The sequence below is a fragment of the Scophthalmus maximus genome, chromosome 14 (genome assembly GCF_022379125.1).
Source record: "Scophthalmus maximus strain ysfricsl-2021 chromosome 14, ASM2237912v1, whole genome shotgun sequence".
Taxonomy (NCBI): Eukaryota; Metazoa; Chordata; class Actinopteri; order Pleuronectiformes; family Scophthalmidae; genus Scophthalmus; species Scophthalmus maximus.
Window position 1 is genome coordinate 9,160,074 of NC_061528.1, and position 27,314 is coordinate 9,187,387.

Below are 27,314 nucleotides of genomic sequence, written 5' to 3' on the forward strand. Positions count from 1 at the left end.
CCCCATTCCTCACATATGATCTCATTATTGCAAGTATGGAGTTGTGCTTTCAGGCTGACTCATTTATCTCATGATGAATTCTCATTAGGGCGGAGAAAAACCCATTCTCTCTTGCTTAATAGCAGTTTTTTTCCCCCCTTCTGTCTACTCTCTGCCCCCCCCCGGCTTCTGTAGACTTTTTAAGCTTGAGCCGGGTTTTTTCCTGCGCTTTGGTGAACTCAATGGAGCTGCCTGTGGCGATGAAGAAAAGCCCCTTCATCCCTATTATCTGACGGTTACAACATATCACCACCAGGTTCAGTCTTACACGCGCACAGTTTCACACATTTTCTCTCTCTCTCTCTCTCTCTCTCTCTCTCTCTTAACCTGCGTAAAATGTGGAACCCCACTCACTAAAAGCGTCGTTGCCAGTGATAAGTAAATCTACAGAGTTGTTGGCTGCGTTTCAAGGTAATGTGCGGAGTTAATGAGTGTCCTCCTCTATTGTTCCTTTCAATGCCAGCTCTCCAAAGGGTTAAGTGCTCTCCTCTGGAGCTTCCCATGCTCCTGTGTAAACCTGTAGAGCAGATGAGAAGCAGAGTGTGTGTCATTGAGGTATGTGTGTGTGTGTGTGTGTGTGTGTGTGTGTGCGTGTGCGTGTGCGTGCGTGATGATAGGGAGTGTACATGCAGACAGTACACCTTCAGCCTCCTGTCTCCCTGTCTGTTTTTACCTCAGGGGAAGTACCAGCTGCTCAACAGTCATGCTCTGTAGTAGCCCAGTATTTATTCACCAGGGAGAGACACTTAACGCGGCAGCCATGGAGAAGCAGGTAAGATCTGATAAAGAAAACATTTGGTATTTAATCTGTTTAATCAGTGCCGGGACTTACATTTCTGGGAATACAAAACAATCCCTTGGGACTTCTGTTCGTGTTAAATCCAAAAAAAACCAAAACTTTCTGCCAAAGTCTTCTTGGAATTGTTTTTTAACTCTTCTCCTGTACTACACATCATGAACTTCGCCATGCTGTGTGAAACTAGGACGCGGACTTCTCTTGTCTGAATCTAGAAATCGGGAAATCACAGGCAGGTTTTCACAAGAAGAGGCGGCGTGTACCGTCAACACGTAAAGACTGTTGGTTGTTTATAGGAGAGTTAATTTGGGGGGGGGCAGACGTGTTATCTTGACAACAGGTTCAGTCGTGTTTGCACATGTAACACATCTAATGACACTTCTGGGGAATCAACTTCCTCACGATACAGACGCTGGCGAATAATGCAACTGGCAAAAAAATATGTTTTTCCTGAGCACGGAGAACAATTTGTTGTCTTTGCTACGCCCCCCCCCCCCCCCCCCCCCCCCCCCCCCAACCTTTTTAAAAACACTTTTTATTTGGTTATGTTGTTCTGGGAGAGAAGAGAATGCGTCATTGTGCCAAATAACTGTGGATAGGGAACTCTGGTGAATTGGTTTTGGTTTTTCTTCGTGCACACATCTGGTTCTGCTGTTGCTCTAAGGTGGCCTTGTTCCTGCAAGTTTAAGAGAACGCTACCAAGTTTTCTGTCTGTGTTGGGAATTATATTCATCCACCTTTTTTTCATTTTAGAAACTGCCCAGTGTATTATTATAATTATTATTTCCTTCAGGGTTTTGGATGTCTTCCTTTTTATTTTGTTATTTCTTTCTCTCGCTCTCGCCCACATTGAGTAGCTCTGTGTCTTCTTCCTTGGTTCCAAATGATGAACAAGACTCCAGGTCCCCATCAGGTCAGTGGTGCCCGCTCCATCAGCAGCCGTCGAACCTCTGGGCCTGCGTTGTTTTGACGGGGCAAGAGCTGATGCGTGTACGGTCCCATTGTTGGAGCCAATAACTGTACATGGAGATGGTATGTGTGGTGTGTGCGTGTGTGCGCGTGCGCGCGTGGACGCACGCCGCGCAGTTGAAGAATATTATTTTGTCACAACGATACCTCTGCGGGAAGAGCAAATGTTTAATCCAATTTGAGCTCCAAAGAATGTGCCTCTCAGGCCAAGACTGAGGAATGTGCTCTACTCTGTCTAGAAAGGAATGCTTTGTTGACATGTAGATGGAAAGTAAGGGGAAATATTTAGTAGGCCCACACCGAGGCGGACAGAAGACCCACCAGTCTTTTCACCTTTTTTTTCCAGAGCATCTGTAACACTGCGAGAGACCGGCCCTCTCACATCTTTCTACCGGTTAGCGAACCTGCAGCAGTGTCAAACACGGTCACAAGTGTCTCTCCCCGAACAAAGGAGTGTTTTGAAATCGTCCCTCGGCTCAGATACTGTGCAGCCGATCCAGATCCCCGACAGCTGGACCTCTGCCTGTGGCTCCCACAGTCTCCTTGGACACACGAACACAGCAAACCACAACAGATGTTGTGAGACCTCCTCCAGCATTCGGGAGGTCGGAGCGGAGTGGAGCATTGCATCGCTTTCTCAGGACAGAGGAACAGTATTGGTCTTACACCTCTTCATGACAGCTACGAGTGCATCTTTTATGACTATATGAATACATAGTGTCTTTTTTGAATTTAGTTTTTGGTCGGATTGATTATGTATTTGGGGGCTGAGTTTCCGGTGGAGTTAGCAGATGCAAGGGGTTGTTGAGTAAGTGATTGAAGGGAGCTTTTTTGATAAAGATGTGATTCTGGTTGTCCCCATCCTCCAGAAGCTGGAACCAATTACAGACCTCTCCGAGCAGCGAAGAATGTTGCAGGCGTTCACCGCACCCTTTCAAATGACTTTTTTTCTTCTTCTTTTAATCCAGGAAAAATAAATAAAAGCCAAGACTTTCAGGCTAGGAGGATGTGGTATGAACTAAATATAACACATGACCCTACTTTCCCAAAAACTCCTTCACTGTTTCATTTAAATGAGAAAATACCAGACGGCACAGTAATTAATTGTGTCGCTTTCATCCTAAAAGTATTTGTGGCGATTGATGTTTGAAAGTATCCTTTTTATATTTTGATCTTTTGTCATATCATAAATTCATGTTATTCATTCCATGACGGTAGATAGTAAACCGATTTACAATTTCATACATCTCCCAGGTGCCCTGATGGTATTGCTCCTTAAAATGACTTAAACTTGGCAATTTTCTTTTTGCCAGAGATTCCCTGAGAGGGATTCTTTTACACCAAATTCAATCACACCAGTTAGTATCGCAGCTTTTATTTGTTTCCTAGACCATAAGTCGAGAGGAGAACTAGGCTGAGCATCGATCTTGTTGTTGCACCAAGCGGAGCTGCTGCGCGTTCAGAGGACAATAATCAATTCCGGGTCAATGGCTACAACAGTCCTGTATGTTCGGCCGGCTAATCATAAAGTGCTCCACATGCGTATGGACATCGGCTGATGTGACGGGTTCAGCAACTATTTGAGCACACTCATGTTTCTGCCCACAATGCTTGCAATAAATAGCATTTCTAATTTCACAATTATAGTCACTCGGATATTACCTTGAATTGCACCGAATAACACCTCTGTTGTAAGTTGTGTTAACTGGCTCGGTGCTAACGAGTCCATTTATCCGGTTGATGTTCGGATTAACTGTGTGTTGCTCAGTTATTGGTCGTGTGCCTTGGGGATGTAAGCAATTAAAAATCTTGAACCTTCGCCACGATGCGGTCTGGCTATGTGCTTTCATCTTATTGTTTACGGGCAAAATGAGGAGTGGCTCCTTTGGACTGTCCTGGCTGGGAAAAACAATTATGTCTGTTTGCCTAAAAAGACAATCTTGTGCTAACTCAATTAGGCACGTGCACTCAGACTTGAATTACTGTCGTTTCAGAGGGCACAACGGCAAACATGATAGAGATATTTGGTGTTGTGCGGCCTTTTGCTTGTAGGTGATCTGATCTGCTCCACAACAGATTTATTTTGACTATGTATAGAGCGGTGTATTAAGTGCAGTGATGCAGCACCGCCCTGGAGACTGGTCCCATCTGTTCAGGGGCCTGCCTGTGTAGTCAGAAACTCATCAAAATGTGGTCCCCAAGGTTTACGCAACCCCCTCTTTGTCTCTCCATTTGTTACCTCTTTGTTTTATTGCAGAGAGGGTGGAGAGCCAGGGGCAAAAGCGCAACCCCAGAGATGTGGGAAGGGGGCGGGGGCGGGGGCCGGGGGTGTTGTTGGTGGACCTGAACCTTAATGGAGACAGTATCCCTGGAATGACCCAGTGGAAGTGATGCTTCCTGGGCATGTTTTACGCCTGCGCGAGCACAGGGCTGGGGCAGGGCGGGGTGGGGAGCACTATAGCCACGAGGGAGGGAGTGTGGAGAGAGACGTGTAGCCAGGATGCTGCTGCATGTTTTGTTTTGTCTCTCGTCCAACTGAGATAGAAAGAGACGTCAGGCGGAGTTGCATCTTCTTGCTGTGCTTTAGAAGGAGCGCCCTGGACAATAGTACGTAAGTCCGGCTTTTCAGCCTTATTTCTGTGGCTGCTGTATCCGTTGGAAAAGTTGTGAGGATTTCTTTCAGTCAGCAAATCTAGTGAAGTTGTTTTGACAGTACCCAGCTTATCCTTTTGTTTCTGCTATTTTCTGCAGATCAAAAAAATAATCCTCACTTTCTTCTCTGCATAATATAGATTTGCACACCTTAGATCTTGGTAGTCCTTTGTTCTGGGCAAAATGTTTTTGTACACTTGCTGATGGCTGAGCACCAAGGTGAAGTATGACCTTGTTACATGATGAGGTAGCTTTCAAACGTCTGCTCCTTGAGAGAAACCCTGCTATTTTCTTCTCCATCATCATATTTCACAGTCTATTTTTGTTCCAACTTCTTATCTCCTCCTTCAGGAGGCCCTTTTCTGGCCCTTTTCAGGTCTTTTTCCAATTAATACAGCTTGACGTGCCAACCTCCACCAAGAGAACTGCCTCGGGCCGCAAATGGCCTTATTTAGTGGGGATGAATATTCATTTGTTTTGAATAATTATTTCAACAGTGCTGTTACTTATTGATAAGGGAAATATATGTACAGTTTAATCCAAAATCTTTTTAATTTTACTTGCGGAAATAATTTTGCAAGGATTAAACCAAGAACATAAACATTGTCTTGATTGTCACTTATACAAATTCATGAACATAACATATAATTGTTGTTGTCAGCTTCCCAGCTTCTGGACTGGATTTAATTGTGGATTTACGTCCGATTAAGTGCCACGTTGGAACGTTCACTTTCTCTCTTGTCAAGGCTGATGGAGTGTGACGTAGTACATGTCAAATATTTGGATGTAAACAGTGCATTATGTTTGTTTGGATCTCTGGAAGTTGAATTGTTATTTTGTCCATTGTGCAGACAGAAAGCCACAGAAACTTTGTGTGTGTGCCCGAATCAGTGGGTTTCCACTGGGTGAGGTGACAGATGCTAAAAACCGCAGGCCAGGCAAGTTTTTCTTTTTTGGAATGGATAAAACAGAAGAAGCCTTTTTGTTTTATTCTTTTTTTTCCTTTTTTTTTTTACAGTTAATGTTTATTACAGTTCAGAGAGGGATGTGAGTTTGGCTTGATCCTGGAGTAGCAAACCATTTTCACCTTTAAGAAGCACTGGCCTCAAATGTCAGTGTGACTCCACGATCCATGTAAATGTCACGAGTTTTATGGCATTTTATTGCAGTGAAATGAATCTCAGTGTGAATGTAGGAAGAAGTAAAGTGATTATTCCCCTGTGTAGCACTGTTTGGCCTTGGGCAGCGCCACTAACACTGTCTTGTAGATTTCCCTGCTGCTGTAAATTACCGAAGCTGGGGCACACATCTGATTAGTGATGTGAGAATAATGTGGCATTGCTGTCTGTGTGTGTCTATGTGTGTTTTACATGGGAAAATTGATTTGCGCTGTGCTGTTTACAAATCCATTAGTGTGTTGGTAATGTGTGCAGAATGAGCCAAGCAAAGGAGTCACACTAGAAGAAAGGCTTAATTTGTCCATTGTCTCCCTTTACTTGTCAGAGTCGGAGTTTAGTCGTGGTCACTGGGAGCCGAGTGACCCCTCTCAGGTCCCGCTCACAATGTCACAATGCATTTCTTTTTCCTTTACAAAATGCAGCATGCCTTGAGATTGGCATGGGATGTTGGAAGGAAGTGGAGAGTGACAGACAGCAGTGGGCTGAAGAGAGAGCTGAAGGTTTGCCAGTGAAAAGATTAGAGTGGCATCTGGCTCAAGTGCCAAGATGCATCGTCGCTTTTGCCACAATGTCATGGCAACGGTAGCTTTATGCCTTCCTCCCAGTCGCCCCACTGAGTGTCCACACTGTACCAAAGAGTCATTTAAAGGGCTTGTGATTCTCCACATTGACCCCAATGTTTAGTCAACCGACATACATTTTCCCAAAATGCAGCTGTGTTAAATAGACATTTGCGATGTCAGCGTTGATTACTCACTCTCTTCCACATCTTTATTTCCCTTTCAATCACATGTAAATGAGCGAGCTGCATAAAAAAGTCTATTATAATGGTTCGCGTGAACCTCAGCTGAGCATCTCGACAAGGCCCATCCATCCCAGTGCTCCCAATTGTCATGCAGGGCACCTCGGTTCCCTGGTGACCAATCAGGAGCGCTTCCTCCGTGGCTAAAAGCAGCCCCTCGCCACCTCATCATCAGAGGTGATTGACAGCCTCCCACAGGAAGGTGGGGGGGGGGGGGGGGGTTATTTACCTCCTTTATGTTCACATGGGACTCAGTTAATGATCCCAGCCAACAAAATAATACAAAGAGGGAAAAAGCCTGAGAAGTCGGCGCCGGGTTGAACCATTTGGAGCGGTTTGGGCTTCCTTTAGAGAGGATTAGAGAAGAAGAAGCTGTGTGAAGGGAGTCTCAGAGATAGCGGCGAGGCAGATGAAGCGGCAGAGCCCAGACAGAAAAGTGGGAGCTGAAGGGAGGCTTCTGAGGAAAAGCCGGCGTTTTCAGAAAAAAATCTCCTCCTGCCTGGGCTTTATTTCTGTGTTCATTTGTTGCCCGGACTTTGGACTGTCCGACTGACCAGCAGAGCGAGAGGTAAGAGATGATCTGTATTTCCAGTGGGTGACACTTTTGGTCCCCTTCTGGACTTTGGACTGTGGCTTTGAGAAAGTTTGGTTTCACTAAAGCAAACAGGCTTTGCCGTATATATGAAAGCTCTTTTTTTCATTCGCGGATCTGGAAATTGGATTTTGGGATGTTTTCTCCGCGACTGAATTGAATGATCTTTTCATCCTTAATGGCATGTGTTTCTGCACGGCACATTATGTACAAACTGAAGTCTCCATTGATCTTCTACTGGGTCTCATGGAATCAACTAGATGTTAACGTGCTCACGTTCCTTTTCAAGCCCCCATCGGCCTTAGCACATAGAATCCGAGTTATTTTCATTGCTCTCACCTATCCCCTTCACACTTTATTGAACCCTGCAGGGTAAACTGAAACACAAGGACTCCTGGCAGGCGCTCTGAGTTACTACTTATCCAAATCAATCCGTGTCTCGTGCGCTGTGGTTTTGCCACATGACGAAAACATTTGCTCTGCACAGAGATACTGTGTCGAAAAGGCCCGTTTGATGTCGCTGACAAGATCTACTCAGGTAAAAGCCTCCAACTACAAACCTCAGACCTCGTAGCAAAAACCAGCGAGCATTGTGGTCTGTAACACCCAGAGCTGAGGGAAATTGATCACACTTAATGTGATCCGTTTGGACGCCAAGTGCGGCAGCCAGCGCATGTTGGGGAACATGTTCCACGCAGCCGCAGAGTGGCGAACAGATGTCAAGAATCCGAGACGGCTCAACACTATCTAAGTCAGCTGTCTCAGCCACAGTGCATTCCTGTGTGTTCCTGTTTAAATGTGTTCGCATGAACAAAAAAGGGTGTGATTGCTTTGAAAGACAAGGTCTCTATAGCATTTGATAAGCGCTAACGAACAACTGCTTTTAGACATTTGTTTGCTGTGATGCAAAAGAAAGGATTGTCTCTGAAAGTACCTCCATTTATTCAAGTTTCGCTCTAATGGTCACTGACAAATCCTCATTGATTCTTGTGTTTGCTTATGCACTGAGTGTATTTTATCTTGCATTAAGCCTGAAACTTATATCCAACAGCAATAATCCAGACCAAGTTTGTTGATAGGAAATAAAAAAAACAGTTCAGATTTTGCCTGAATGTGGTCGATTTTATCTGCGAGAGTCATTTTACCAAACTATGCGAAGAAATTTGGGGTTTTTTTATGCACGGATTGTTTTTGTGGTGTGCAAGCCCAGCTATTTGGAAGATGTTTTTTCGAAGGTTAACTCTCTCAAAAAAAAAAAGTTTTGTTGAGAGTTATGGCAGCGCTCCATGCTCTGATATCACTGGGGCTGATAGTCCAAAACCGGGAGAAGTCCTGCCCCCTTCGTACGATTGGCTAATGCAACAATTTGCAGCCCTCTGCGTCTAGATGTGATAGGTACAGTTCTCAGTACGAGGAGAGAAATGGGTGGAAAGTTTTGATCTCCCTGCTGATTTTCAGCGGGCTGAGGGAACAGGGTAAGAGGGTCAGGATCTCACAGGGAGCAGGAGAGACGAGTCCAGTTCGGACCAGTGCTGCGGATTAGCTGTGCAGAGCCCAGAACTATGAAAACTGGCTTTCAAGGTGGCTCTTTCCCCTCTCCCCTGTCTATGGATGTAATCATGTGGCAGGTAAGTCAGAGGGTCCATCTTAATTCGGTCTGCATTATAATGTTACTGTGCCTCCGTAGTTTTGCAGCTCAAGTTTCCAGGCATGTGATATGCAAGCGCTCAGTTTGTTTGGCCTTGATGCGTTCACAGATTCCTTCATGTTTTCAGCTCTGGATAATACTTAAGGGATAAGGTGACGTAGTGAGAAGGCAGAGGGTAATTATTTTAAGCATGGAAGAGAGAGGGAGAAGCTTTCCAGTGCAAAAAGAGTAATTCAAAATCCCTCTTATTCTTTGTGCAGTTCCACAAAAAAATACCCACCTCTTCATTGACTCCGGCTGAAAGAACATAATTTATTAGAGCAACCACTGTAGTGTACCTGGCAGCATTATTTTCTGAATGTACGGTATTTTTTCACAATGGCCATCCTTTCCCCATAAAAGTTTTATCACCTTTACTCAAACAAGAGAACCACCAAAGGGAGATAAAGGCGGCCCCTTTATTCATAATCTAGCAGCAAAACACCACTTACTCCACAGATGAGATAATAAAAAACACAGACGTTTCTCCACGGCAAAGTCTGTATATATGCAACCGCAATACTTACAGGCGCGGTTTGTGACAGGCCCGCATACTATAAAAGCACACAGGAGTCTCGTTACACGGAGATAACAGCGAGTAAAACTGGGACATTGCAGTTGGTTCTGTTCTTTCCATTATTAATTAGTAACTTATCTTGTTCTTGCAAGGAGGAATGTTAGACATCTTCCCACCCGTGCGTGCTGCCTTTGATCCCTGCTGTGACGAATGGATATGAAGCTGTCACCATGGCAGCACATGTAGAGGTTTTAGTAAAATGATTAAAAAAATTAAAAAAAAAACACTGCATTGGTTAAGAAGGGTAACATTTGATTAACCTGGGGGCAAATGTGTGAATAATGATGGTTGTTCCGGTCAGCTTTTTACTTGTGGAATTGGGAGGAATATAAAAAGACTGCATGCTGTCAGTTATAACTGTAAAGTATCACTATTCAATTTTGCCATCTTTCGTGGTATAAGCAAGGTCACCTCTCAGGGTTTAGAAAGGTCTTTTGCTGTAATTCGCACGTCGGCCGCACGATGTCGCCCTTTGGACGTGTTCCTCGCTCCCTCTCATTGGAACGCGTTGATACATGGCTCCTTCTCGATGGTTTCGAGGCTCAGTGAGACGCGTCGTCCTCTCAGCGGCGGGCTGCTGCAGCTTCGTGCTCGGAAAGTCACTTTTTTTTATGTGAAGTTCCTGTGGTCGTGGTGGAAAAAAGGATACAGTGTTTTCCCGCTGATGCCACCTGCCAAGAGGAAACGAGAGAGCCTCGGTGCAGTCTCTCTAGTCGCTGGCCTGTGCAGAGAAATGAAAGGGGGGGGGGGCTGACCTTTTGACCTCGGTTTCCAGAGACGCTAATTAGCTTCAGAGCTTCCTTATAAAACATCCTGTTCCCGTGGAGGAAGCTGCAGCTCCACACGTGAATCTGATTTGATCTCTTCTTGCTTTCGTTCCAATTTGATTTGTGTTAACATCATTTTCCCATCTTATTGCAGAGCCGAAAAAAAACAAAAAACTTCTAACGCTGTCATTATTTCCCCCATGTAATCCTGTCTGACAGATGACTTCTGAATTCACTGGCACCCCGAATGTTTGGATTTGTAATTAACTTTCCCTCCCTAATCGTTCAAATAACAATAATAGAGGATTTCGGTCAGGGCCCAGGCTCAATGTGTGTCGGCTAATCTGGGTAATGTGTGCGGCTGCAGACCAGGTAGATTTGTCAGTCTAATCATTTGGCTCACGCGGCTCCGGCTGTAAATCACATTAGGCCTGAGAGCGCCGCTGCTGAGCTGGCTGCTCGGCGAGAGGAGCAGCAACAGGCCACACATTGGTCACAGCCACGCTGTGGAGACAGGATTACAGATAAATATGTTAGGTGTCTGCCCCGGGAGAGGAAGACAAAGAGCAATCGCACTCCCTCAGCAGCTAAATACGCGGTTCCGAGCCATCATTAAGGGTGATAAAAAGCCATAACCAACGGGATTAGAAAGTGCTCGAGCGAGGGGAGGATTGTCTCTCCGATCTGAGATATTGCAATTGTTTCATCTTTTAAATGACCCATTATTCCCTCATCTAATGAAACTCCAAATGTTAAGTTAGTGCTCAAGTTCATCATTTGACAAAAAGCGCCTCTGTCTCACACCTGTCACGTCTGCTGATCGGCTTTAAGCATCTGGAATCCTAATTCTGGCTTTGGTAATATATAGATAATTTGTTGTCGGCTTTGTGATGAGACAAAAACCTTGGATTTAATTACGGTTATCATATACCATTATATAGTTTTTGTCATTCACTCACAAAAAGATTGGGGCCTAATTCAGATTCATGTTCTTTAATTGCATATAACACTTCCATCCATTTGGAGTTTCACAGATTTTACATAAACAAACTGATAAACTTTATGTGATTTCAAACAAACAGGCCTACACATTTGAATTATTGTGCATTTAAAACACATCTGGGTTTGTTAGAACTATTAACATCAATTCCAGTTCCACTTTAATATGCATCACATTACATTCATTAGCTTTTTTATGTTAAATCTGTGTAATCCAAATGCATGGAGATTTTATATGCAATTGAAATACATGAATCTTAACCATCCCTTGTCCAAAAGATGTCTGTTGTTGAACTGAACTGTGAATCAGTGAACGGTGAATATATCTGATGCTTTTTGAGCACAAATCAGGTAATCAGAGGTTAGTGTATATGCAAAGTTATGAAACGTCAGCTACTCAAGTACTAGGCCCTGCATGTAAACGTTTGCATTGTATAGAAATATGCACACAGGAGGGAAGCAGCTTTCATCAAGCAGCTGCACAAACTCCCCTGAACAGTCAAACACAAAGATTTTGTGCTTTTTATTAAAAAAAAGTCCCTTCTCTGATGTCATGAGACTAATTTCCATCCCAGTTGGAGATCATACAGTGGAAACCTGGGGAATGCCAGTCACATATCCCATTTGCCTCTCCCAGACTCACCCCCTCCCATCGCTCTGTCTGAACTTTTAAGCGTGTCTTTTAATATTTACAGTGTGTATCTGCCTCTCAGAAAAAGACAGTCAAACTGGGGGACGCCTTTGAATGACGGGAGAACTGAAACGCGGAGCACAGCAGGGGTGGGTGTCTGGAAATAGATGCACACGGTAAGCAGATGGCATTCACACATAAGGGCCAACTGGAGCAGACGCGGATGCGGCAGACGATGTTTGTGCGGAGTTTATTTGTTGACTCGTCCGTCAGCGCGGAGGCTTAGTGTCCTTCAGTTGTCAGGAGGTTGAATGGGGATTTTATAAGACAGACATGGCTCCACTTTACACAGCCTTTAAGAGCCAAATGTGTCTTTGAAACGGTGGCACTCGCCCCATAAGCCCCTGCGGGACACGGGCAACAGCCAGTGATGCAATGAACCGCTCCGGCTTCACCTTATGTTGTGGGATGCTGAGGGAATTTCCGCACTGAACTGTCCCACGTCGAGAAGCGGGTCCTGCTGCCTCCCAGGCCGCCTCTCGTCTGCGTTTGTGCCTTCAGGCCTTTTCTCTCGGCATCCCCAGTGGCAGAGCCCAAGAAAAGTTCCAATCCGCAGCATTGTGCTCCGAGAAGCAGGCGGATGATCACACATGGAAACCTGAAACGCTTAGAATTTCCATATGGGATGGGCTGAGAGGACACTAACCTGCCTGTGAGGACATTGGCTGGGACTCTGCTTTTTGACTCCCTCTCCCTCCCTCTCTCTCTCTCTCTCTCTCTCTCCCTCCCTCTCTCTCTCCCTCTCTCTCCTCTCCCAGTACTGGCCGGCGCTCCAGCTGTAGGTGGAGCTGGCTTTCCTGGAATTGTCGGGCAACTTTTCCTGTTGTGCTCGCTCTACCTCTTGCTCAATCTCTCGCGCTAATGACAGCTCTGCTGCAGGATTACTAGGGAGGTGGAGACCCGAGCCATCTGGATTGTGCCCCTCTCGTTCTCTCTCCACAGCATGCTGGGGCTTATGCGGCCGCTGCGTTCGTATAGTACATGAGTGTATTTTCATGATTCAAGTCAGAAGTTCTCCTTCAGCAGAAATGTCTCGGGAGTGCAAAGCGGGGCGAAATCCATCGGTGGGTAAAGTAAACTGTGTGTGAATGGGAGAGCCTTCAGGAGTGCACAGTGCACCCGGGGCTGTGTTGCAGTTTTTTGTGTCGGCTCTTTGGCTCAGTGTTGTTTTACAGGCTTTTTTGTAACGTTGGGGGTATTTTGTGCCACACCGGTGATGACATCAGAGGATAAGCGTCTTTGCATTGTGTTTCGGTGATACAAAGCTCTTTATTCACTTGGCGTATGCGGGACAGCCGCGGTGGCTGAATTGAGTGTTTAACCTGTTTGACGGGTTGGGGTTAGAAGTGTCACGTGTCACACTTTGAGTTCGGGCTCCTCGTGTGTGTGCAGAGGGTGAACACATGGAGTTTTAAAGAGGGGGAAAAAAAAATACGATAGAATACAAACACTAAACTAATATACGTGTCAAAAGGCATGGCGGCTAACATATTTAGTTTGTCTGCACAGTGGAGGCGTCGCCTCTCACCCCGCCTCTCCTAACTTTTAGACTCTTGCGTTCGCTGCTACGTCTCAGAAGAACGAGCTACCAGAGAAACAAAGGCTCGCGGATGATGCGTCACCAGAGACAAGTGCAACAACCGCCTCTTGTCTTTGTACAGTGCAGTGGGATTCTGGGATGGGCTCGATGTCTGCGGACATTTGAATAGAATAGAATGGACGGAACAGACGCAGGTCTGTGGCCCAGAGGTAATTGCTGTATCCTCACAGCTTCAAACGGCTACTTGTGACGGGACTGTCCTGATAATGAGCTGTTGCCCCTCTTCGCACATAATGAGTGGAGGTGGAGGGTTCACAGAGAGGGACGCTGTGAGCACAGGGCGTCCACTCGCAGCTGGGGTGTCTGACCGGCCCGGGAACAAAGGCTCAGTGTCTGTGATAGTGTGGAGCCCCAGCCATCAGCCAAGCAGGCCAATGGCCTTCTGCTCGGCTGAGCTGTCAGTCCTCACAGGCCTGCACCACAGCGCAGAGCGGAACACATGGGGACAGGCTAGACTGTTCCCGTGCCAAATTAAAATGAGCCGCTGCTGCATTCTCTCAAAGTTTTTGAGTTCGGCCAAAAAGAGCACGCACATGCATCGTATATGCAAACACGTGTTTGTTTGTTTTTTTCCATTTGAGTGTTCTCCTGCCAGCTCGGTGGATTTTATCCAGTTTGCATCATCTCAATAATCGGATATTCATCGCCACATATTTACATGGTATTTGCATTCATGTTTCTGAACCAGTTCACAATGGATTCAAGATAGAGATGAATATTTGTCATTGGCACTAGATAATACGGACAGAATATGCGTAGTGCCTGTTTTATTCACCTTTTCTTTTCAAGGAGGCTCCATGTCGAAACCATATTGTCATCGTGGATTCAGCATTCATTATTTTCTTGATGAGTTGGTTTTTTTATTCCGTATTTAGATCCTCAGAAAATATAGAAAAAATGAGTGGTAATATTTTTTCTAAGCCAAAGGTGATGTATTCACAAAATCCTGAGATATTCAAATTACTGTTTTGCAAAAATGAAAGCTGAAAAGCCTCATAACTGAGAAGCTGAAAAAAAAAACACGTTTTCGTTCATTTGTTTGAAAAATAGATTCATACTGTTGCCCGGCAACATACAAACTCCCACACTTTAACTCTTGCCATAGCAATCATCATTTTCTAAATCATTCCTGTGTCGTCTTTGCAGATAGCTGATCAGCTTCCCTGGATTTCGCAGACATCTCCTGTTTGTTTTGCCTGAAAATGGAAACACTGGAGTCGGAGCTGACCTGCCCAATCTGTCTGGAGCTCTTTGAGGACCCGCTGCTCTTGCCCTGTGCTCATAGCCTTTGTTTCAACTGTGCCCATCGCATCCTGGTCTCCCACTGCACCCCCAGCGAGCCGATCCAGTCCATCAGCGCCTTCCAGTGCCCGACCTGTCGCTATGTCATCACCCTCAGCCAGAGGGGCCTAGAGGGACTCAAGCGCAACGTTACCTTACAGAACATCATTGACCGCTACCAGAAAGCCTCCCTGAGCGGACCTAACTCTCCCAACGAGACTCGGCGCGAGCGAGCCGCCCCCGACAGCAAAGCCATGACGTCTCCCGGCGGCCGCGTGCAGTGTCAGTTCTGTGAGCAGGACCCTCCGCAGGATGCGGTGAAGACCTGCGTCACATGTGAGGTGTCCTACTGCGACGAGTGTCTCAAGGCCACGCACCCCAACAAGAAGCCCTTCACTGGCCACCGTCTGATTGAGCCCTTGCTGGACTCCCACCTGCGGGGGCTCATGTGTCTGGAGCACGAGGACGAGAAGGTCAACATGTACTGTGTGACAGACGAGCAGTTGATCTGTGCGTTGTGTAAGCTGGTCGGCCGACACCGAGACCACCAGGTAGCAGCCCTCGGCGACCGATTTGACAAACTCAAGGTAAGAAATGAACTGTAGTTGGAAGAATGCTTGATGATCTATGATACACAGACAATCTGTTCCTATTAATGTCAGCCCCTGAGAAACACTTGTTCTTTTCCGCTTATTCATTATCACAGTGTGACTGTTCCACAACTATTAATAAACGTGTTCAATTCCCATTTCATAAAAGATATAATCTTGCTTTCGGCCTGCTCTATTTGGGCAATGTAAAAATGTGTGCAGACACTGTGGACGCAGTTCCAAGGCAAATGCCGACTATGTTTTTAGTTGTAGCTAGAATTTGTAAAAAAAAAAAAAAGTCATGCATACATTTTTATTGCTCTCGACTGTGCAACTGTGATGTTGGATAACTGAGAAGCGAATTAAGCACATGGTGCACACTTGAAACACACAATGTGATCTGTGATCTTCCTCGCAACTACAAATAAGTTAATACTGAATAATGTTTGGGCAAATTATCTGCATCTTTGTCAAACATTGTTAGTTGTAAGCAAGCGTTATCTTTAAACAAATCTACAGCGGCATAGGAAATGAATAACCCTGCAAAAATATGTTTTTCACTCAGTTCGATTTTACACTAGGGTTTTTGTGTGGTAATATTCTATATTTTCCTTATTGTGTAAAAAAGATCCCATGAAAAGTAACCAAAATAAATGGCTTATCCGTCTTTCTAACAAATATGTGAAGCCAAAGCCTCTCATAGTTTTATTCCCTCTTTGTTCCATCCGTTGTTGTCCAAAAACCCATAAATGTGCCACGCTATCGCACGCAGTGACTGGTCCCGAGGACGAAAATGGACATGAGTTTATTTTCAGTCAATCCCACATAATTGTGCTTCTACAAAATATCAGTTTGCATTCCAAACCCGTCCATCTGCTGAAGCTTTGAGGGTTGTAGGAGGATTGGAGCCAATCCCAGCGAGGAGAGAAGCAGAGTACACCCCAGACAGATTGGCTGACACAGAGACAAATAACCATTTACACTTACATTCACATCTACGGGCCACTTAACCTGACCTGCATGGTCGGACGCAGAGACATCACTGGTTACGTCTCAGTCGCGTTGAGGTCGCCACAGCATTGCGGCGTGAAGTGAGTCGTTCATGGCATCTCTTGAATGTCTGGATTCCGATGTGGGAGGACTTTTTAATGAGCTGCACTTGAAATGAGAGGCTGATGAATGTGAACAGGCTCCAGGTGTCAGCGTTTCAGAGTCCAGTCTCAACTGATGTACAACTGAGCGGCCGGGCGTCCAAACAAAGGATCCAAACGGAGCGTGGCAAGCTGAGCGTGGAAGGTATTGCAGGAGAGGTTAAAGTGTGTATAAGGATCGCGGGGGGGGGGGGGGGGGGGGGTCTTGTGGGATGAGCTGGTCCTGCTTGATTACGCAGCTCAGGTGCGCAGGTGAGTTGGAGGGAAAAGCAGGAAGGAAGCCGCGCTCAGGCAGCCTCAGACAAACCAAGGACAAGTAGACAAACGACACACACAAGAGGGGCAGGAAACACAAGGAAGCAACAGTGTGAACCCAACATCATAATTGGGGATTCTGCACTAAAATATGAGTATTATTTCCTTATTGCAAAATAGGATTGCATGATGTGATTTGACGTAGTCAGTCACTGCGGGCATAGTTCACAGCAAGTGGAGATGTGATGAGGTTGATCCACCCTTGCAAATGGAAGTGATGGCTCCTTGGTAAATGGTACATGTAATTATACTGTGCTTTCCTAGTCTTATTAGTAGTTAGACTTATGTCATTGTAGAAAACAGTCCCCAACAAATACACGATTTATTGTTTGAGTTATGTTTGCTCAAAACTACAGTGCGCAGCTGAATTTTTGGTGGTTGTTGATTTTTTTGCATTTTATTCATTATTTTAAAGATGAATGTCTTTGGTTTTGGTCTTTTCATGGGATTTTTTTGTCCATAACAAAAACTGAGAACAAACATAAAATAAGAAAAGTGTTTGTGTTGAATACGTATGAATAGAACATACGGCGTATATGAGTTGGAAGCCCCGTCTGTCACTTGACCATTCTGAAACGTAATGACCCCGAACGCAAGAGACTGCTTTTACGGTTTTTTTTTTTAATGTTAAGTGGGACTGTTCACTTTCGGCAGATGGGCTGACATCAATAAGACATGAGAAGATGCTGTTGGCTGGAGCGTGAAAAGGTGTCTCTTCCATCTCCTACCATTGTAGACTCGAGTGTGTTTCTCCCTATGAGAGATTTTGACTTATCGGGTCAGTATTTTTGACAACACAGTTGGTCCCTGCTGTGGCTCCAGCAACCTCGCGGGTTCACTTTATAGCCATGAGAAGGCAATCACGCTGCGGCGCTGCAAAGTAGCAAAGAAGCAATTTCCTTCAAAACTTCAAAAATATCTGTGTACTATCAAACTCAGCAGGTTCCCCCCCCCCCCCCCCCCCCCCCCCCAAGTTCATCCCAAAGTTTATCCAGAGAACTGCATGGCGTCAACTGCATGAAAAAAAGAAAAAGATGACCCTCCTTCTTTTCCACTGACGCTCACCGTGTCCATGCATGAGTCACAATAGGAAGGTTTACTGTATATCGCACAGTCACGCTCGAAACCCCCTGTGTGCCTGCTCCTCTGTTTCACAATGGTTAGTCACAGTGGAGCTGTGAAGCAACACTTATGCGAGATAGGTCATTGGACCGGTCTTAACCTGTCTCCTTTGTCTGATCGTGCTGTCATTGTGCAGAGAACTTCTGGCCGCTTTCTCTGTGTGGGGGGCGATCACTCGCACCAGGAGACGGACCAGGTGATCAGCATCATTCATTTCTTCAACTACACATTCAGGGGCCGACTCACGTTACTAAAAAACCTCAACCTGAATGTTACTTTTCGAGGGCTCCTATTCATTTAGTTGGGCCTTGAAAAACAACAAGAGTGATTGAAATGGGAGTGAAATGCAGTCGGCACGTATTGCAACGGTTCAGCCGCGTGGAAGATGGGCATGGTGATGTAACCTTAGTTACATCACGATTATCAAGGGAATAATTGTAGTATTCTGGTTTGTGTTTGAAAAATTTAAATTTGATGTAGTAGTTAATGCACAGTATTTTTTCTTTCAATAAACACACCCTCCATAGTTGTAAAAGACAATAGCTCATTGGACAAATTCCATCCAATAGCTCTTTTTCTATCTTCAGTTGCTTTATGTAATTTTTTACAATGTGATATATTCAACTACTAATCTGTGTCTTTATTTGTTTTTGTGCCTCATAGACCCTGGTATTTATGTGCAGTTAGCTGCATTGTTAGAGGCCTCAAGTGATGAGAGAAAGAAAGTAATTTCCATCTCAGAGAGAAATTGTTTTTACTCTCATGGCACGCAGGGCAAAACCCAGGTGGCGTGCAGCTGAGCTTGTTTATAGTTTGTTGGTTTTTCCTTACACTTGTTTACAGCCAACCCGCCGCACATTTCTCTGAAAGTCTCACAAAGGGACATCGTAAAGGCGTGAGTGTGTGTCTGTGTGCACATGCGTGCATCATGTGGTAACTTCCTTTTTCTGGTTTTGGCATTATATGACATGACCCTGGTCTGGCGTCTGTTATCATCTATCCATCATCCAATTATTTTATATGATGCAAATTATACAAAAAAACACCCACATTCACAGGCGATGTTGAGTATGTAGCGAATTGATTCGAACAGCTTGGAACTGTGGGAAGAAACACATAAAACACCAGGAATGACATTCACACCGAGGACCTTTCCTATGGTGAAGTAGCAGTGCTGATCACTACACCATGATGTTGGCATATGTAATATCTGATACAGATATCATTTCAAATCAAAAATAGTCTTGCTTAAAGATCATTTTGATAGACTGTTTTGCATCAATAGTCTAACTAGTGACTCCTCCAAAACCCCAAACTTACACTATCCCAATTACCCCAAAATTTACTGAAAAAAGGGAACAAAGCACTGACTGAAAAGATAATTACTAAGTAACTATATATATATTTCAATTGGTAACACACAAATGAATTAAGTTTGTTTAACTCAAAGTTATAAATTGTATTAACTTGTTAACTTTTAGTTGAAGAACTTAATTAATTGAAGGGTTTTTGTTTAAGTTGTAAGTACAGTTAGTGTACACTGGACACTAGTGTATACAACATATTTTTAGCACTTCTATTCTCTTCACTATGATATGAAAGCTAATCTGCTTTCCAAATAAGTCCCCAAAAAAATTCTAATGTTTACACAAAATTAAACGGAGGATCTCGATAGTGACCTGTCGGGACTGTGAGAGGAAGGAAGAGAGACTGGCCAAAGCCAGTCACCAGAAGCATTCACATACAAAAGGAAGCTGCTATTCTTTCCTCTCATCAGCTTCAAATGGTTTTAGGAAAGAGACGTCCATTAGAGAGGGCTCTCAAAACACACAGAGGGTATTAATGTTGCAAGAGAAGCCATATTTAAAGCACATCGAGAAGACCAGTACACCAAAATGAGAGCGAGAGAGAAAGAGATAGAACTCACTTTGTCTCTCACACTTTCTGTCTTTTCCATTTGCTGTACCGTTTCTCTGCAAGGCTCAGTGCAGTATGCGATACTTTTCATAATCAATCAACAAGTGCAGACTTCTGAGCTCATGCATTTGGCTGTGTTCAAGCGTCAGTTTGATCAATATGTTATGTTTAATAAGTCCATTTTTAAAGTTCTGAACCCACCTCACCTCTGCAGTATACCTGCAACGCAGCGTCTGAAATTGCTTTCATCACATTCTCCGCCACATAAATAAATCATGCTGTATGTGTGAGAGCAGTGGAATAAAGCCTTTTGCTATTTTAGCGTGCGGTGATGCACACACCTTATAAAAACCACAATGTGGTCCACCACGTCTGAACATGGAAAAGGTCTCCCAACTGTTTGCTCCCAGCTTTGGATCTTTGAGGGCCTCCCTTACATGTTTGTTCTCTTCTTTGACTACTTTAAAAAAAAATATCTGGCAAAAGAAAATCATGGACAATGTTCAAAATTAAAATTTTTGTCATATATGAAATATTTTTGTAGAAAAATGATGTTTGTGCTTTCAACATACAATCCATCACAGACAGGAATTCTTAAAAATCAAAACATTTATTAACATAATTAAAGACTATGATAAGTTTGATCCAGTTAAAAAATACTTATATTTTAAAAATAATACGTAATAATTAGATTTTTGTTGTGTTTTGGTGTTAGTTAGTGAATTGAATCTGTTTTCAATTGAAGTGGGGCTACACATTGGTTTTAAATCATTGATTGCACACTGTAATTGCACATTGATCTTTTATTTAAGAATGACAATAATGCCAACAATGAGAGTGGGAGTTTTTGTGCCACCGTAGCACTCAGTCGTCGCGCTACCCAATTACAGTACCAGATTAAGTTGGAAACATAAGCCTTTGATCTGAGTCAGTGATTAACACAGCCGGAGTTTAGTTGTCCAAATCGCTGGCAGATGCTCTGCTAAGCTTCGCGGCCTCCGCGGGCAGTATGATGGGATCTTTGGCATGCGGGGCGGCCTGGGGAGGGGGCGGCTCCACAACCGATCAGAGCCCAAAATGTGGTCAGTCATTTCCAGTGGCAGCCTTATGTGTCCTCTCCTCTGCCCATTACAGATATGATCCTTATGTTCCCCATTCACCTAACCCTCCTCACAAGAGTTATTCAGCTGTTTACAGTTTTATGGGGGGGGGGGGGTTGTGCAGCAGCGTGATATGAAATATACCTTTTCTATTTTGTTTTTGCAGCAAGCCCTCGATTCCAACCTCAACAGTCTAATCAAGAGGACCAGTGAGTTGGAAAGTCTGATGGGCAAACTTATCCAAACCTGCCAACATGTGGAGGTGAGGCTGTTTATCTGTTCCCTCTCAGGTGGGGGGCTCTTAACTTCTGTGGCCTTTCATGGAAAACAAATTAGGAAACATATTAACACCACCACGATGAATTACTGTATCTCGCAAGGCTCTTCATCACGTCAACAATATTAATTGTTCATTAGTCTGTAGATCGTTAATTTCTGTAATTATGCCTGAAGTTTGTTGCAAATTGAGTGTGGGCCGAATATTTACTCTGATCAGCCACACGATTAAAACCAGTTTTTAAGGTGCAGTTTATATTTGTGTGTGTGTGCATGCGTGTGTGTAAATTAAATGTGGTCGCCTCTAATGTGGTTTTCCTGCCACTTGAGGTTTGCATAAAAACTTGATTGCACTCTTAGCAATGCATGTAACATTGATTCCAAATTCCGATGTGCGCCGTAAAATGTTTTGTCAAAGCAAATTAATTCAACTGCCAGTATTGTCTCTTATCTAAACGTACTTGGTGTCCTGTCTAGGTAAACGCATCGCGACAAGAAAACAAGCTGCTTGAGGAGTGCGAACTGCTGATTAATATCGTACAGCAGCGGAGACAAATCATAGCTACCAAGATAAAGGAGGGGAAGGTACTGTTTATCACCCTTTGTGTCTTGATAACCTTTGTTTGTTTATCACCTTGTGCGTCCTGATAAGCTCGCCTCCAGCTGACAGGCTACAGTAGCTCACGGTTCTTCTTCAGCGCAGCAGTGATGAATCACCGTCGTTGGCTAGAACCTTGTATCTTCAGAATGTTCCTCCTCAAGGCAAGGGTATGCAACTTTTGAAAGAATCGATAACACATTTATGTTCTCATAAATGATCAGTTTAATTCCTCCAAGAAATACAACACACCCTTCAAGTTTTGATGCCACAGTTTAGTTGAGCCAGTGGCCGATGGAGGTGAATGTTAGCAAACTTTAAGGAGATATTCCCTTATAACTGACATCACTGAAGTCAGTTCGCTAATCATATCAATGTTCTCTACTTGTGCTTCCTATACACTACCATTAAGCAGATGATCTACTCTCAGTGTGGGCCTCTCCAGAATAAGCATTTTATTTGTGTCATGGAGCTGAGTGTTAACTAAAAAAAAGAAACACAAAAAGTATTTCAGAATGTTCTGAAGGTATTTCAGCTTTTGAATTTTTTTAAATACAGCTTTTTACTGTGCAGCAATACATGAAACCTGCGGACTGAGGCTAGTCAAAGACTTTGCATCTTAATTATAAAAGTTAAACTCAACTCAACGTTTCTTATCCAAGCACAAAGTAAAAACAGCTCCACTTTGTCAGAAGACATGTCGTGTCCTGCTTGTGGCCTCCATTCCATTCACTCTCACTCAACGATTATGTCTTTAGGAGCAAATGCATGTCGAGGATCGACATGAAGTGTTAGGGCATCCGAAAGAGAGAAACTACACGGACATGTACTTTTTTAGCTTTACAAAGTTTTGGAATTTGTCTGATCTGCATTGAATATGTTTCATAAAACCCGAATGGTCAAATTGCATGAAAGAATGTACAAAGTCTTGATGGTTCAGAGAAAGCTTTCCGAAGTCGCAGTTCTATTTAAAACCCTGAACTTATCCTCCTGACAGCTGGCCGCTGGTGAAATGTCCTCGCGTCTGTTTGATTAAATTCTTTTTATTTGGTCTCGTATAAACTGTTTCTACATACAATACTTTTAAGGGTACCTGCACTTAAAAACTCACCATGCTGCAGAATGTATTCACGTAGTTTTGTGCAGAGCCAAATATCAACCCGCAGCTCTGGACTATGTCTGGCACAGTGTTCCATTCATGCAATGCCAATGTGCGGTGCCTCTTGAACCCTTTCCCTTCCTTTTCCCCTGTTAGATGCCATTAAAGAGGCGATGGCATGCTGTGATGTGTTCAGTGTCAGGGTAAGATCGGACCCGCCTCCTGTGATGACCCTCTCTGGCGGAGGACTCTTTCCTTCCTCACCCTGTGCCTCATGTCGAGTCGTGAGGTTGCTTTCAACCAGTCGAGGCACAGAGGGGGGGCCAGGAGGGTCTGGTTCCCGTGACAGTGTTATGCGGGATGTTTCATCTTTATATCACTCGTTCCAGAGTAGCTTCTACAACATTATTACACGACGGGAAAATCGATTTGTCAAAGGTATTAATCAGATTTTATTTTTTTTTTGCCCAGAAGGATTTTTTAATTGGCGACATAAAATCAAATCTACCATCTGGCACGGTTGGTGCCTCATAGAGCAGTGGCACGTTGGTTGGTTTATTAACCAGGCTTTTCATATATCAACGTGTCCTATTTTCTGTCCAGTCTGTGCGAATGAGGAAGCTAGCCCAGCAGATAGCCAGCTGCAAACAGTGCATCGAGAGGTCCTCCTCCCTCATCTCCCAAGCAGACCAAACCCTCAAGGAGACGGACCACGCCCGCTTCCTTCAGACGGCTAAAAGTATCTGTGAGAGGTGAGGGAAGAGTGGAAGGCGATGTCGTCAACAGAAGATACAGGATACAGTGTATGAAACTGTTCATAACGTCTTGTGTGTGCTTCTTTATTGCAGAGTGTCTATGGCAACGGCATCCTCTCAAATCCTGTTACCAGAAATCAATCTGAATGACACTTTTGATAGTTTCGCTCTGGACTTCACGAGGGAGAAGAAAATGCTAGAAAGCTTGGATTACCTCACAGGTGAGGGATAGTGGTGGTGGTGGGGTGTTAAGCACACAATCATTTTATTTGGCAGGAATTCTATCTGTGAATTACCGCAATGTATCTATTTTAGATAATTTACAAACTTTTAAGCTTTTAAATTCATCCTCACATATCGTCCATTTGCGTATAGAAGTGGGGTGTTTTTATATTTCTACTAATTGTCCCTGTAAGCAAGTAACAAAAAAAACCCTGAAGCTTACAAATGCTACTGCAGGCAGCAGTTAAGATTTATTTTCTGCTGGATGAAGCAGACTTGATTGTTCAACGCTCGGAGCCTGTTGTGCAGCGTGGATTTAACACCGCGTGGGGGCTGTAGCTATTATAGTAACAGGAACTGCTTAATTACACTTGTCTAGATAAAAACATAAATGGATTGCGCTATTTACCGCCACTGGTGTCCGCGACATACTGTGAGTGTTTCCGTTTGTTACTTTTATGCCGTCGTGTGCAGAATAGCATCCGCTCAGCTTCCATTTGTCTTTTGTCATCTGACTGCAGCACCAAATCCACCAGCGATCCGCGAGGAGTTGTGCACGGCTTCGTACGACACGATCACAGTCCACTGGACGACGGATGATGAGTTCTCCGTTGTGTCGTATGAACTTCAGTACGCCATCTTCACCAGCCAATCTAATGTCGTCAGTAAGTCTATGCGGCTCTCCGCTGGGAGTGCAGTATAATGTCCGAGGAGGAAAATGTGAGGAAATGATAGAGGGAATTGAAAAGGATTCAACTGAATGACTTTATTTTTGTTTGGAGGCTAGGTTACAACATCCAAACATAGGCTTGCATAGTCGCAGCAGGAGAGGAGAGCTCTGCCCTGTGAAATTAGATGTTATCAAAATATACAGTTTATACATGGAAAAAAAAATTGAAGCCAAATCAGATTAGATTTACATCCATGTTTGCCACATGCAGAATATTATCCGAGGGTTGACTTGAGCAGCAGGCGATTTAAATTGATTCCTCTAAAAAGGTCACAACACGCGTTATCAAACTAATTTACTCCCATCTGCCTCAGTGGGTTTGTCAGCCCACACTGGGATGACTTGTAATGCCACCGATGATTCAAAATAAGAGCACTAGATTGGAAACGCTGAATGCAGTTGAAGAGTTTGTGTGTTATATGTGTTTGTTGTTTGTGAGTGACTGGCTCTCTGTGTCTGCGCCGCAGGTTTATGTAACTCTGCTGATAGCTGGATGATTGTGCCAAACATCAAGCAAAATCACTACACTGTGCACGGACTCCAGTGTGGCACAAAGTACATTTTTATAGTGAAGGCCATAAACCAGGCTGGAAAACGCAGCAGTGAACCAGGGAAACTCAAGACAAACAGTAAGTCAAGTTCAGCGACTACACAATTGACTATAATGCATTTTACAAATCAGCATTTCAAAATGTTTCAAAGGTCTTGTCCGTCTGTGTTTCTGTATTTATTTTACTTTGTAATTGTATTTAAGGTCAGCCATTCAAGTTAGACCCAAAGTCCGCTCACCGGAAGTTGAGGGTGTCCCACGACAATCTGACAGTGGAGAGGGACGAGACATTGTCCAAGAAGAGCCACAATCAGGACCGCTTCTCCAGCCACAGCAGCTACGGTGTCACAGGGAATGCATACATCGACAGTGGCCGCCATTACTGGGAAGCTCTGATCGGAGGAAGCACGTGGTAAAGAACAAATATCTACCTGTTTTCAACCATGCTTACAGCGTGGCTCTCAGGACGGCAGGGTGGGTCTGATGGTTGGTTGGTTTACCACTTTGGTACAGACGGAATAATCCCAAACACTATTGGCTGGTTTCCAATGACATTTGTTACAGACATTATATTACATTACATTCAAGCGACTTACAATCATCGAGGAAGGTAGCATTAAGGGCCTTGCCAAAGGGCCCACACTGACGACTTGGAATCGTACCCCCAACCTTCTTTACAAAAGTCATCAATCTAACCCACTAAGCTATACCAGTCAAGAAAGGGGAACACTGTGCCTAAGTGCAGCCTCACAGAGATGCTATAGAATGGGTTTAAATATGTTCTGAATTTACAATGCACCGGTATCGGTTAAGAAATGCGGCGGTATCGATTCAATCTTGCTTTTCTACTTTTCATTTGTGATGCAGGTTTGCGGTGGGCATTGCATACAAGTCCGCACCAAAACAAGAGTGGATTGGCAAAAACTCCGCCTCCTGGGTGCTGTCTCGCTGCAATAACTCGTGGGCGGTGCGTCACAACAGCAAGGAGATGCCTATTGAGCCTTCGCCCCACCTGCGGCGTCTCGGAGTACTGTTGGACTATGACTCTGGATCGCTGTCTTTCTACGATGCCGTCGGCTCTCAGCACTTGCACACGTTCGACATCGCCTTTGCTCAGCCAGTTTGCCCCGTTTTCAACGTGTGGAACCGGTGTCTGACGATCCTCACGGGACTGCCCATCCCAGATCACTTGGAGGGGGCGGATTTCAACAACTGATGAAACGTGTCCTCCTGGATTTTCTTTGTGCGCCCCCCCAAAAAACAAACAAACACCAGAGTACCTGCACCTCGTTGACTCTGATGACAACATACTTCATGTTGGCAAAAATAAAAACAGTAGCTAAATGAGATGCAGTTAATAGCCCTGGTGTACAAGCCTATGTTGAAATTAATTGGAATTATTTAAGAAATGATTTACAGGCATCTGTAAATTTCCCTCTTTGCTTTGCACATTTATGTACATTTGTCAGCTGGATGGTTTTAAGGGTTTCTTATTTTTATTTCATGTCTTCCATTCCTGTGTTGTTAGGGTGATAAATCTTTAGGCACAAGTGACAAGCTGACTCTTTGTCTCTAATGTTTTTGCGAGCTTGTATTATAAGGTAAATGTAAGGGTTTTTTAAAGATTGTGTAATTCATTGCACTTTGATGAGACAAAGTTGTCACTATAAAATGTATTTCTAAGCCATTTGTACCATAACACAAATGTTTGCTTGACATTGTTTTGTAAGGGAAATGCACTTGAATAGATCAGATCACTAGTACACAGTTTAACGTAGACATTTCTATTTGAAATTAGTCAGCCTCTCATTGTATACAAATGCTCTAATGCATTTCAGCATTAAGAGCTAATTAATTTTCTTACTGTAGTCATTTCAGAATTTCTCAGCATCACAGTTTAATTCCTCTCTGATAAGATAAAATAAAAGTGACTTCATTTGATTACCTGTGTTTACCTCGTTCACCTAATTTTAAGACACTTAAAATGCTCCTCAGCACAATGATAATTACATACACGGTACACTTGGTTTACACTCATTTAAGTCTGATCCCTCATTAAGGCTTGAACAAGCTCTCATGACGCAGTGGTGAAAAGAAAGCGCCACCACCACAGAGAAAAGTGTCAGTCTTGTTTTACAGAGTTCACTCTGACCCACACTCTGAGCCAAAATACAGCTCCTGACAAGATTCGCTCTGGCGTCTCTTTTTGTACTGGAGTAACGTGGCTTGAATTCTGCAGCGACTCCTTTCAACTAAAGT

At 44.1% G+C, this 27,314-nt stretch overlaps 1 protein-coding gene across 6 annotated transcripts; it reads left to right on the forward strand.

The window, feature by feature from the left end:
* The first annotated feature begins 675 nt into the window (after nt 1-675).
* On the forward strand, nt 676-26,996 carry mid1 (midline 1). Of its 6 annotated transcripts, none has more exons than XM_035651430.2 (11): nt 676-811; nt 14,496-15,217; nt 17,945-18,004; nt 20,992-21,087; nt 21,579-21,686; nt 23,402-23,550; nt 23,647-23,774; nt 24,297-24,440; nt 24,973-25,134; nt 25,260-25,467; nt 25,923-26,996. In XM_035651430.2, exons 2-11 carry the CDS (start codon nt 14,552-14,554, stop codon nt 26,269-26,271), a joined length of 2,070 nt encoding a protein of 689 aa, XP_035507323.1. In that variant the 5' UTR covers nt 676-811; nt 14,496-14,551; the 3' UTR covers nt 26,272-26,996. The 6 variants fall into 6 exon arrangements, with proteins under 6 accessions (XP_035507323.1, XP_035507324.1, XP_035507320.1 ...); XM_035651431.2 differs by lacking the exon at nt 676-811 and adding an exon at nt 6,788-7,004; XM_035651427.2 differs by lacking the exon at nt 676-811 and adding an exon at nt 8,428-8,656.
* The last annotated feature ends 318 nt before the right edge of the window (nt 26,997-27,314 follow it).

Excerpts from the sequence above, each read along its gene's own strand:
- mid1 (XM_035651430.2), top strand. The coding sequence starts at position 14,552 with ATGGAAACACTGGAGTCGGAGCTGACCTGCCCAATCTGTCTGGAGCTC. Across the intron at positions 23,551-23,646 it reads GCTAAAAGTATCTGTGAGAG|AGTGTCTATGGCAACGGCAT; the intron begins GTGAGGGAAGAG and ends TCTTTATTGCAG. Across the intron at positions 23,775-24,296 it reads AAGCTTGGATTACCTCACAG|CACCAAATCCACCAGCGATC; the intron begins GTGAGGGATAGT and ends ATCTGACTGCAG.